The sequence below is a fragment of the Pteropus medius genome, unplaced genomic scaffold (genome assembly GCF_902729225.1).
Source record: "Pteropus medius unplaced genomic scaffold, Ma_sr-lr_union100, whole genome shotgun sequence".
Lineage (NCBI taxonomy): Eukaryota > Metazoa > Chordata > Mammalia > Chiroptera > Pteropodidae > Pteropus > Pteropus medius.
Window position 1 is genome coordinate 11,169,915 of NW_024355990.1, and position 12,852 is coordinate 11,182,766.

General features: G+C 34.7%; 1 protein-coding gene across 17 annotated transcripts in view; it reads right to left on the bottom strand.

The window, feature by feature from the left end:
• Nucleotides 1-12,852, bottom strand: part of HELZ (helicase with zinc finger) — a 132,847-nt gene that overhangs the window by 31,417 nt on the left and 88,578 nt on the right. For all 17 annotated transcript variants that reach the window (XM_039859540.1, XM_039859541.1, XM_039859542.1 and 14 more), the window contains 4 exons: nucleotides 9,610-9,814; nucleotides 3,821-3,872; nucleotides 2,895-3,085; nucleotides 927-1,134 (listed from right to left, as the gene is read on the bottom strand). In XM_039859540.1, the coding sequence (XP_039715474.1) occupies nucleotides 927-1,134; nucleotides 2,895-3,085; nucleotides 3,821-3,872; nucleotides 9,610-9,814 (656 nt within the window). The remainder of the gene's footprint in view (nucleotides 1-926; nucleotides 1,135-2,894; nucleotides 3,086-3,820; nucleotides 3,873-9,609; nucleotides 9,815-12,852) is intronic.

Here is a 12,852-nt window from a genome sequence, read left to right on the forward strand (position 1 = left end):
AAAATACATGTTCACACGTATGTTCATAGCAGCTTAGGAGCCAAAAATTAAAAATAAGGTATCTATCAATTAATAGATCAATAAAAACCCTGGTGCATCTGTATAAAGGAATACTAATCAACAGTAAAAAAGGAACAAACAACTGACACAGATAGCATGAATGAATTGCAAAAGCACTGTTAAGTGAACAAAGCCTAACATAAAAAACTACATACCCTATAATCCCATTTATATGACATACCAGAGTAAAGACAAAATTACAGGGACAACAGTCAGATTAGTGGGTGTCGACAGCAAAGAGATATAGGGGAACTGAGGTAATGTAAATACCGTGTATCCTGATTCGGTGGTGATTAACAACTCTGTATATTTGTCAAAACACGTCAAAATGCATGTTTTAGAAGTGTGAATTTTACTGTATAGAAATCATACTTCAATAAACCTGACTTTAAAAATTATAGAGGGCAATTTTTTGTTATTTATAATTCTAGTAGACAAGAGACTATGACTTGCATAAGAAACAACTACTTTAAGTCAACTATTGCCAGAGCAGTAGTAACTTTTAGTATACCACAAAAATATATTGCGTCAATAAAAATGTTTAACAAAAGAGGGTTTTCTGTCTCAATGTTAAATGACTACCATTTAAAGCACTTTAAATATTAAAATTTAACTTTTTTAGAAAATTGGTAATACCAATCACAAGTGGTAGATCACATACAAATTTTGTATCTGTGTACAATTTTTTATCTTCTGGAGAGAAGATCCATAGTTTTTATGTCAGATTTTTTTCTCAAAGGGTTTAATAATCTATAAACAAGTTTAATAATCTATAAACAATAATCATACTGTTAAAGGAACTTTATATGTTGATACAACTTGGCATATCATTAATTTAGGAACATGAAAACAGCAAAGCAACTCACCATTTCGATTTTGCTCATGTTGATCCTTCTCCTGATGCTGGTTTTGTGGTTGCCCTATGCTGACAGGTGGATGGTGCCCAAGGCCGTAAGGTATAGGAGATCCCCGTCCATGTGTCTGTAAGAGGTTCATGTTGTAGGCCATCGCTGCCTGGTGGGTAATGATTCGAGGATCAACTGCAAACCTACCCTGGTACCCTGTCCATGGTACCTAGGTTATTACAAGAAACAAAATAACTGCATCAAGTACATTTTGGAAGGACAACTGCTATAGTGCTATTGATTATGAAAAAAGCAAACACACAGAGACACATGTTAATTTTATCAAAATGAATAACTACGGAGTCAATGCTAATAGCAACAATTGGTAGAATTACTGCTACATCTTAACTGGTCAAAAAGTGGCTCCCTGAATCTTGAGTGTGTTAAGAGAAAACTAATCATTTTTCAGGTTAGGAAGAAATTGAAGACTTAAAATTGGTAATTATTCCTTGAGGCATTAAATCACTTTATAATCGTTAATCATTTCCCCTCAATATGAATGTATACGTATCACAGATTACCATGAAAATTATCTTTTAAAATCATAAGTGTATAATTATATAATTTAATAGACCAAATAAGAAAATAAAGGAAAAATTAAGAGTTTAGTCTAAGGAGCCCCAACTCAAAAAAAAAAAAAGGAAAGAAAGAAAAAGGTATTCCAACTTTATAATAATAATCAAAAAATTTAATGTTCATTTATGATAGGCAAAATTCAAACTGGTCATTAGTTTAGTTAATGCTTTTAATTCAACTCTTCCCTTAAGTCGTGGAAACAGAAAATTTCTTAGGTGTGTCTAAACACATAATCCCGGCAGTGTTAACATAAAAAGAATAAATACAATGACATCTGAGCTACTGCCCCTATTATTTTATTATAATATAACTGCTAAATGCAGACTCTTAGAATCTTATATAATAAAGGCCTCTTTGACCTAGTAAAATGAAATATAAATCCTACGGGACTTACTATTTAAAGCAGATGATGTATAATGTTGCCAGGCTGTCTGGGAAGAAATAACTCAGCTAAAATTGAAAGTCTATGGGGAGTGGACATAAATTACATATTTCTTACTGACAGTTTTTTCATTGTGAACTATCATGACCAATATGACTGAGAAATGTTTGCAGCTATCATGACCAATACGACTGAGAAATGTTTGCAGCTCAGCATTTTTCCACTTTTGGGGTGTGGGCAGGGTGCCAAAGACCCTTGGTAATGATCACCCCAGCTTGAAATTACGGCACTTGCCTTAAATGAAAGGCTTTCTAGGCTAAAATTCCTGAATTTGGAAATATTAGTATACCAGCAAATTAACAAAGTTACCAATATATTCGAATATCTTTAAAGAAATAAAACTGGGTTTTACATGAGATGGAAGCCCTCTAAAAATGAAAGTTTTAGAAAGGATTTAATGATGTTTTTAAGTACCAGTAAGATTTCATCAGGCGTGGAATTTCTTGGATAAATTTAGATCCAAGTGAGTTACACTAATCCAAGCCTCTTTGCCTCCTCCAAAGAACTGTTATTTCTTAGGAAGGGTTAGTGAATTACACAAGAATAAAAAGCAAAACCTAAAAGAAAACATCACTTTACAAAACAAGAGACTAATTTCTACCTCTGTTAACTTTTAGCCCAAATTTCCTCAGTAAAAATATTTTAAAAGAATACGAAGTCTTCTCAATCAAAATATCCAGTTAACAGATTTCTTCATAGCCACTGACAATCTAGTAACAAATTGTAAGCAACAATTCACATTGCTTTGGCTTTGGTCATTTCAAATTTTGAAAGTCAAATATATGAACTGCTTTAAAGGCTTTGAAAAGTCTTTTTAAAAAGAGATTGGTAGACACTATTTGTGATAGTCATTAATTTAGTGAAGCCTATTTCATTTTACTCAATAGAAAGTATCTCAAACATCCACTTACAGGTAAAGGCACCGACATAACTACATTCCCTCCATAGACAGCAGGTACATAAAGAATACTTGTCCCAGTGTGAGGATCTATTCTCTGAACAGGGCTTGGAGATTTCCCCAAATTTGGGTGAGGTCCAAGAGGGGGTGGAGGAGTATATGCTCTAATAGGATTGCCAATAAGTACGGAAGGGTTGGGTTGAACTGAAAAATAAATAGAGAAAGGATGCACTCAATAGCTGAACATATTCACCTAAAATAATTTACATCATCCAACAGCAAAATATATTTCCCAGGCTTGCCACAAGGTATCTTACAAAGAATTATCAGTGTGAATGAGTAAAGCATATTTAAAAAAATAATAACCATTTAAAAATGTTCCCTAAAATTAGCTTGAGATATACAACGTATTCCTTTTTTAAACTAGCATAATTTTAAATGTCTTCTGAGGTTGGAGATGTGTCAAGAAAGAAAGCCATGTACACACACACACTCTCAGTAAACATCCTTCCAAGACTAGGAAAACATATACGATTCTTCGGAATAAAGTTTTAACTTGCAATTGTAACAAAGCCACACAGGAAATGAAGGATAAACAATTATTATTTTAAAAGCATAACACTGCAACATTTAAAAATATTAACTTTACCTTGAAATTTGTATGACCTAACATTTGTTGGGATATAAATACGTTCCAAAAACTTACGTTGCATTAAAGGCTTAAATGTTTTTCCTCAAAGTTTCTCAATATATACCTTGGTGCCTACAAAATCACCACTTTCAGAAATGACATATGAAGACTTGAGTGAGTTCCAAAGTGTCCCTGAGTGTGTTTGTGCATTTGTGTGTCCCTCTCCCCACCCTCTCCTTTCTAATGATGAAATTTAGAACTCTTATATCATAAAAGCAAGTTTTCATAGGGCTAATTTTTCCACTTACCAATTCCATCATTCTGGAAATGATCATTCTGGGTATGATGGAGGCTTTTTCCCTTTACAGAAAAAAAACAAATGTATAATAAACACATTTAATATTAGAAAACAACCATTTTTCCTAACCCTATGCAAATAAAATGTATACAGCAATAATTAAAATTTGAGGACTGTGAGTCTGTAGTGAATAACCATGAGACTGCTCTGAATGAACTTTCTTTTTAAATATTGTCGTGTTGCTAGAACGAAAGTGTTCTCAGCTTCAAATTAAGGACATCTAAAATTCTTTTATTAATAAATTTTTATATAAAGAAATATGCAATCAATGACTGAAATCTAAGTTCTATTCCTTTGTAGTTTCTCTATAAATTTTCTATGAATTAAATGATGAAATATAAAAGTTGTTTTTCAAGGGAAAAATATCAGTCTTCAATTCTTGAGGATGAGAACCTTTAAAACAATAACATGAATGTAAATATGGTTTGAGATTTATGATATATTGAGTACGATTCATGGCATCTTAAAATGTAAAAGTGACAGAAAAAAAAACAGAAAAAGACACACTGTCATAATTTAAGAGAATGTACAAATTTTCTAGAAAGCAATTTGACAATATATATCAAAAACATCAAAAATGTACATACACTTTAACCCAGTGACTGCACTTCCAGAAATGTATCCAAATGAAATAATGGATTTGTGCACAGATGTTCATCACAGCATTGTTTATACATGTGATAAAATGTTAAGAACCTCAATGTCCATCAATGAAAGATTTATGAAATAAGCAATAGCAGATTCATATAATGGTGTACTAGTCTTCCATTAAAAATGATGACTTGGGGACAGAAACAGTATTTGAAGAGACAATGGTTCTGAATTTTCGAACTTTAAAAAATTTCTTTCTCTTGACATTGGCCATTTGTAATATACAAAGCCATCATACAAACACAAGTAGCACACTATACGACTTACCCTTAGATATGCACAAATCTGTTATTTGTATATTACATCTGAAAACTAAAGGTAGAGATAATGTCTATAGTGGGAAGAAAAATTCAGTCTTAACTAGAGCTAAAGTATAATGATGCTTCAGTTACCTCCCTCTCAGCAACATTAAATATTCAAATCAGCACTAAACATCAAAAGTCAGTTGGTTAAGTGATGAGTGGGCAAGAGAAGGTAAGCTCTAACTCTTAAAAAGTGAGAAAAAAAAAAAATAGTCAGAAAGAACCACAGTTGGTCCATTAACCAGAAGAGAATGTTCACAGTGATTGGCACTAGCTATAAGAAACAAACTTCTGAGGAATAAAGAATAACAAAGTAGGCAGAGAAAAAGGATAAAATGAGAAAATGGCAGGCAGCAGAGTTGGCAGAAGTATTTGTGAAGATCAGAAGCATAAGCAATTAGAAGTGACAACAAGAGCAGCCAGGGACACATACACTTACAGAAGAAAGGAGAGCCAATGACAGAGTCAGACGGTGAAACAGTTCCAAAAGGGGAACAACCCGTTTAGATTTCTTAGCCTCTAGGACCCATCAACCAAGGGCAACTATGTATTATGTGAAGAAAACATGATGGTTTTGGCAGTGTGGTAGGCAGAATGCCTCCTCCCACACCAAAGATGTCCACACCCTAATCCCTGGAAACCCTGAATATGTCATGTGATGAGACAAAAGGACTCTGCAGATATAATTAAAGTTATGGACTTAAAATAAGGAGATTATCCTGCATTATCTGGGAAGGCTCACTCTAATCACATAAGCCCTAAATTTCTCCAGCTGGAGTCAGAGAGATGCAGCAGGAGAGGAAGTAAGAGGTGTGGTAGAAGCGGAAGTCACAAGGATTCCAAGGGAGAGAGGGAGTCAATGCACCACTGATGGCTCTGAGATGCAGGGGCCACAGGCAAGAACTGGAGAGAAGCCTCCAGAAGCTAAGAATGGCTCCCAGCTGAGAGCCAGCAAAGAAACAGGGACTTCAGTCCTACAGCCACAAGGAATTAGATTCTGCCAACAACCTGCATGACTTAGGAGGAGACTCTTCCCAGAGCCTCCAGGTGAGAGCCCAGTTGGCCGACACCTTAAACGTGGCTTGGTGAGACTCAAGCCGAGAAACCAACCAAGGCAACCCGGACATTTGACCCAAAGAAATGTGAGATAACAAATTTGTGGTTTTAAGTCACTAAACTTGTGCTAATTTGTTACAGCAGCAATAGGAAACCAACACAAAGAATAACCATAGTCTGGGGTAATCCTCTACTAAAGCTGGAAGCATGCCAGACAATATACGTCAGCACTCTGGGTGATCTACTACATTAAAACTCAACCTAGAGCCTATCATGTAAAAAGACTGGCATATCTACAAGCGTGATTCAGCACTCTGTACAGTTCAATATAGGAAAAACTCTAGTATATTTCGACTTTGCATGCAACTGTAGAACGTAAGCATACTTGCTCTATACAAAATATAGTGTTTGGTGGCTTATAAAAAAAAATAATGAGGCAGTGAGCTAGAGCTAACTATGTATATAAAAGTCATTCCATAATGATAATTCCAAACTTCTGCTAATAAATCTCAGAAAGTATGTGTATCTTTGGTAGAATGCTAATTAATTCCAGGAATTTTATAAGCAAATATAGTTCATATCTATTTTCTAAGGACTGTCTTTTTACTCAACCATTTCTTCACTCAAGTATTTATTTTTTCATTCATTCGTTCTTTGGTTTCCATTTATTTATTCAACAAATGTTTATAAGACCACCACATGTCCAGCCCTGGCTAGGCACTAAGGCTTCTGAGCTACATAAGCCTGACACCTCTTCTGATGTCTGGACAGCAAGACACAACATAAACAGCTAGAGACAGGTGGTGGAAAACAAACTAAAATTTAATAAATAATGCTTTGGTCTTTTCAGAGGATCCATTTTTGAATATTATCTAACCTCGGACTAGTTTTTATAGTGTGTGCAAATGAATCTATTCCAAACATTGCTCTCAGCACGTGCCCTAGGAGTTAGCACAATGAAGACGGGCATATTATTTTTCTATGTGCTAATTCTGCAGAAGCCCACGAGATAGACACTGCTATAAATGATGCCTGGAGAGAGGAAGGCAATGAAGGGTTCTAGGACTACCTACTCCTGGACGTTTTGTTGCCACACGAAGTCCTGAGGAAGCAGGGCCTGGAGCATTTTTAACCATCATCCAGCCTCTTACTTTTAACTGCATGAAATCTTGTTGGGATTTTAAATCTTAATCTAACATTAACACTACTAATTTTTAATATTTCTCATGCACAGAACTATGCTGAAAATGAAACATTAGGGAAACTTGGGGAGAACTGAATGGCTTAGCATCATATTTTCAGAAATATCTTTTTTTATCAGTGAAGTAAATTCCCCTTTAATCAAAAGACTCCAACACATAAAATAAAATATCTGGAATTTGTTTCAAAATTCTCCAGGGTGTGTGTGCAGTGGTGGCGGAGCCGAGAAAGTGGGCTACAGAGAAAACAAGATCAAGAATAAGCTGATAATTAATGAAGCTGGGTAACAGGCAATTCATTATACTATTTTCTCTACTTGGGTAAATATTTGAAATTTTCTACAATAGAAAGTTAAATAAAAAGACTCCAGTACTTATTCAAACCTCAAAACAGTTTCACAGAAATTTAAAAAATACTGGGACAAGGAAGGAGATAAAGAGACAAAAATAACCTTTGGCACATAATATCTCAGTTATTTAAAATTATTATTACATATGATGTAAAGAATAATTTAAAATAACCAAGTACATAGAAAATTTGGTAAACCATTGTGTTAGGGACATAAAAATAACAGATGATATCTACTGGATCAGTGAAGAAGATGCTCTAAAAAGTTTTAAAAACTGGGGAGATGGCTGCTTTGGCCTTTAATTACACAATCTTCTCACTGAAAGAAAAGCCACACTACTGGACGCAGCATAACTATTATTCGCTTATCAGATACTTACTAAGCACCCGCTATGTACAAAGAGTGGGGCTGGGTACTGGGGGCCATAAAAAGAATATAGAATAGTATTTCTGTCTTCAGGGAGTTTATGGTTTTGGAAAAGCAAGTGGATTCAACATATATTTTCTTCACCTTTAAAATAAAAACAAAAAGCAAACTACAGGATCTTGCTTAGGATCAACAGACATTTGGGACTATGGCTTAAATCTAGCTGCACCTATATAGACATTAATTGATGCTTACATTGCTCAATTAAATAAGAAGTTTATTGTAGTTACTCTACTTTACTCTAGAAAGCACAAAGAGTATAATGATTTTGCAACATATTAAATAAAAATAAAATTTTAAAGTTTCTACCTGGGGTCCCTACTCCTCTCATACCCTAAACTAGTTGCTATTCCCTGTAGAGCCTGTAGAGCTTCCACATAAGCTCTTTTTCTTAAGCTTCACTCATTCATCTAAAAAATACTTCTAAGCACCTATGATGAGCCAGAAGTTCTAGGCAGAGAGGCCAGAGCACTAATGCAGGCAAAAAGCACCACCCCGATGGAACTTCCATTCTAGTTTTTGACATGTCTCCCCAATCTCCCACTATCCCCAACCACTCAGTGGGCTCCTAGACGACACCTCCATGGTAGAAAATGCCTTGAACCCACCTCCTTCCTCTGACCATCACCCCTCCAACGTCTGCCACTAGGGGACCGGAGGCTAATTTCTTAGCTCTGCTGCTCTAACACCTAGTATAATAGCTGGCGCGTAGAAGAAACTTACCTGTTTGATAATTATTATTTGTTAATAGTTTAAGTTTTATAAATCTATAAGATACATTTATGCAAAATGCTTAATCTAGTAACCTCAAGTTGCTAAAGCACTATTGCACATTAGGTTCATTTTTATTAAACTAAGAATATACAACAGTATATTAACATAGAAAATAGTTCTATTCTCAGCTGAATACATATTTAGCTATGTATTAAGATTTTCAAGATATTTTATTGCTTACATATTAGGTTCTATATTTTTTAAATGAAGCCCAAAATTGACATACTCTATTAACTCATGTCAATAAGTTTAATAACATGCTGAAGGACTATAAATACACCAAAACACTGGAACACATACTAAATGTGTCATTCTCATAATTTCCTTTTCTAGATGGTTAAGTGCAAGCATTTCTTTTTTTTCAGGCACTCTAGCAAATAAGCCAGCTGTCTTTGCCAAAAATAACTACGGTTCAAAAGTAGAAACAGCTTTGACTCTCCCATCTCCACTCCCTGTGACTGGACTACTTCTCATACAACAAATATAGGTCAAAAATCAACGAAAGTTATCTTCAAGAAGTCGGCCAAATTTTTTCACTATCAAATACCACTTGAAATGAACTGGTCATCAACAAAGAATCAGAACTATTTTCTTTATACAAATATTGTTTTTATAATACTATTCCTTATAAATAATAATACGCTTTTAAAAGACAGTGATAGTCTTTTAAACTGCTTCATTTTATTCACATCTTGCTAAAATAAGTCTATCAGCAGAGAGGCCTGGGAGGTTACATTACACAAAGGACATCAGAAGAAATCAGGCACTTGGAAATTTTGAGGGCGGTTATGACATTAAGCATGGCTAAAGATCACGCTGCCTTCCCACTCGCACATCCACACCAGACAGGTCCTTACAGAAGAGCTTGATACCAAATATAACCTTGACCTCCAACACTGGAAGTAATACGCGGCCCAGTAACCTCTGACACTCCTGCACTCCCCCACCGATACCCTCTTCGACCTCACTGCCAGGCTGTACCTTGGGGGGTGACTGCTGCAGCTTGGTGGCACTTCCTGAAGGCTGCAGTCTCAGAGCCCGTGGGATGAACTCGGGTGCCAGGGGATTCAACACGTATGTCTTCTTTAGCTCTAAAGCCTCTAGCTGAGCTTTGATCTGTTCAAAAGTGATTCCGTGCAGGCTATTATTTTCATGACAGAGGGCAATAAACCGCTCCCAAAATTTCCTACAGAAAAGATCAAGAAGATCAGTTCATGTTTCCAGTGCATGAGATCACCGAAATGAACAAAAGCAACTAAACATAATTTCAAGTTTCCTCCTTACGTCCAATATTCACTTGACTATGATTCAGATATAATCTCCCCACCAAATCACAAGACTTCAGAAGTTTGATTCTGAAATTAGAGTCATGTCTAATATTGCAAAACATACAAGGTACTCAATCTTGGCTGATCAAGTAATACAGTCAGTCAATGCTCAACTATCCACACTAACTTAGAATGATGGTTTTTGTTATCTACATATAGTAAGAATTTCAAAACTGATAACTCATTCTATAAAAGATTTGTACTTCTGGGCATACTTATATATATGTGTGTGTGTGTGTGTGTGTATACACACACACACACACACACACACACACACACACACACACACACACACACACACACAGAGAAATTAAACTATTTTGAATTATGGAGCCAAAGTAGCCTAGTAAATCTGAGCCACAAAGTAGATACTCTCCTCATGAAGATTCTTAAGAAATAATTTGCTACTTCTACATTTTTTTCTTACTTAACAAATGCTTGTCACAATCACAAGTTATAACATTAATTGACTGTTAAGAGTTAAATTAATTATGGAAATACAGGAAGCTGGCATGCTAATTTTAATGTTGATTATTCATTTCCTAATCAAATTAATAAATACTAAAGGAGAAAAATACATTTAAAACTTGTTGCCATTGTATACTGTTGTTCTTAAAGGTTTGAAAATTGATCTCCAAATATTAAAATATTAAATACATATTACAAAAGACAACATATAAAGAGTTTAAAATTTTTAAATGACTATTATAAATATGCATACCTATCTTTAATATGAGGTTCAAACAATGTTTTTATTATGCTATAAGAGATATGTGATATGGATTCTTCCCAAGTTGGTATCCTTGTGTCTAGGTGGACAGCAGGAAATCAAGATGGCTTCAAAAAGCATAAATGAAAAGGTTTATATTATAAAAGTTAGTATATGAATGGGAATTGGGTTATTAATATATTCATAAAACTGCAGTTCAATTTCAAACTATGATTCTCTTACATATGCCTTCTACCATCTTTCTTAACTTTTTAAAAATAAGTTTAAAAAAATGGGTCCAGAAAAAATTTCAAGCCTATATGCCAACAATGGGAAAAGTAAAAATGCTACAAAATATTATTATGTATTCCTGACAATTGGACATAAAGGCTAACGAGATAGTTATAGGAAGTGTATGTTGCTAAGAAATGCACACTAATGGCTGTCCTTTATTTTTATTCTTAAGGATCTTCTAAAGGCATCAAGTCTTGAAAGCTAAGGATTATCTTTAATATAGCACTCAGGATCTAAAATCCATAAACTTTGCCATCGTTTTAATTTAAAAAGCCACAACGTTCAACTGTATGAATATCAACACAATTCTAATCGCTATATTCAAAAGAAAGTGTTTCAGTCTAACCAATAAAGTATCAGTTTCATAGAGTGGCATTCGGCATTTGTGTTAAACTTAAGACACAGCCAAACAGGAGAGAATGGATCGCCTTTTACTCTAGCTCAGTTTTTAATATCAATTTCTTATAACATATTTTCATTTCAAGCTTACATAGCCAAAGTGCTAGAACTTGCTCTGTTTTCAAGCTACCCTTTTATACTCTATACCCAGTTCCTATACTGACCTCATCTGCACTGAACGGGAGCTGAAGTAACACAGAATAAGCAGAACCTTCAAACAACCTCACATTTAAGAAGCTAACAGCTGGGTGTCAGTCTCTGTCTATAAGATCCCAAGGATCTCAAAGAAGCAGCCTTTGAGCTAAGGACACCGTTTTAGAAGTAACACTAAACACTTATTATAAATTAAGTTAAACTAGTCCTGAAAATAACCTGAAATTTCCATTTTAAATCTCACTTGTCTTTTAATTACCCCATTGATAGCAAAATGGTCAAGAGCATGGATTCAAGAACTAGACTACTTGGGTTTTAGTTGTGGCTCATCATTTATTCAGTAGCTATGTCACTTCAGGTTAATTTCTTGACCTCTCTTTGTACCTCAGTTTCCTCATGTGTAAAACAGGACACCAACAGTATTATTATTATTATTATTATTATTATTATTATTATTATTATACTTTATTATTGAACTTTTAAACTCTCAGAGAAATGTATTTTTTCTTTAAAAATTATGTTTTAAAGTTCAAATTTTTCCTTTTTTCTCTCTTTGTGAAGACTCTTTTAAAGACTGGTCACACTGTCCTTGACCTCCCTAATGTTCAATGGAATACTACATATAGCATTATTAGGCATTCGTTTCTGAACTCATAACTGGAGGATGACCTGAAAATTTCAAGTATACTCAGAATGAAGATAAGAAATCACCACTCTACTTATTTAAAGGCTTCACCAGTTCTCAGTCCCCTCCATAAATGTTAATATATTATGTTAACAAGTTTTTCTAGTAATGTTGGTTAGAGACCCCAAGTGTATCTTTCTATTGCAATATAAGTATTTCAAAGGACAAAACCTTACTTTTAATCATTGCATGAACACAAAATTTGCTTTTGTTTTTATGCTAAGCTTGCTTTTAGGATCACTGATAAAACACTGAAAAATCACTAGATGTCTTTAGGGGAGAGAGAGAAGATGTGAGCACATGTACACAGATACATACACACACATCTCTACACACGTGAAAGGTGTTTGTATCTCACTGAGTAAAGAGAATTTGCTTATGAAGAAATTCAGATAAAAGAAAGACCTTCTCCAAAGACGCTGGTTTAGAGGAATGTATGACTCCCCTCTTGGCCTCTCCCCATGCAGTGCAGACTTATCCACACACATTCATCACTTCCTGGGAAAGGAAGGTAACCCAGGAAGAAGAGTTTGGGTTTTGAAGTCAATGTGACATCAATGTGACATTTGAGTGAACCACTTAATAGCTATATGACCATGGGCAGGAATTTCAACTCTCTGAATCAGGCTGCCCATTTAAAATGCAAATAAAATAAC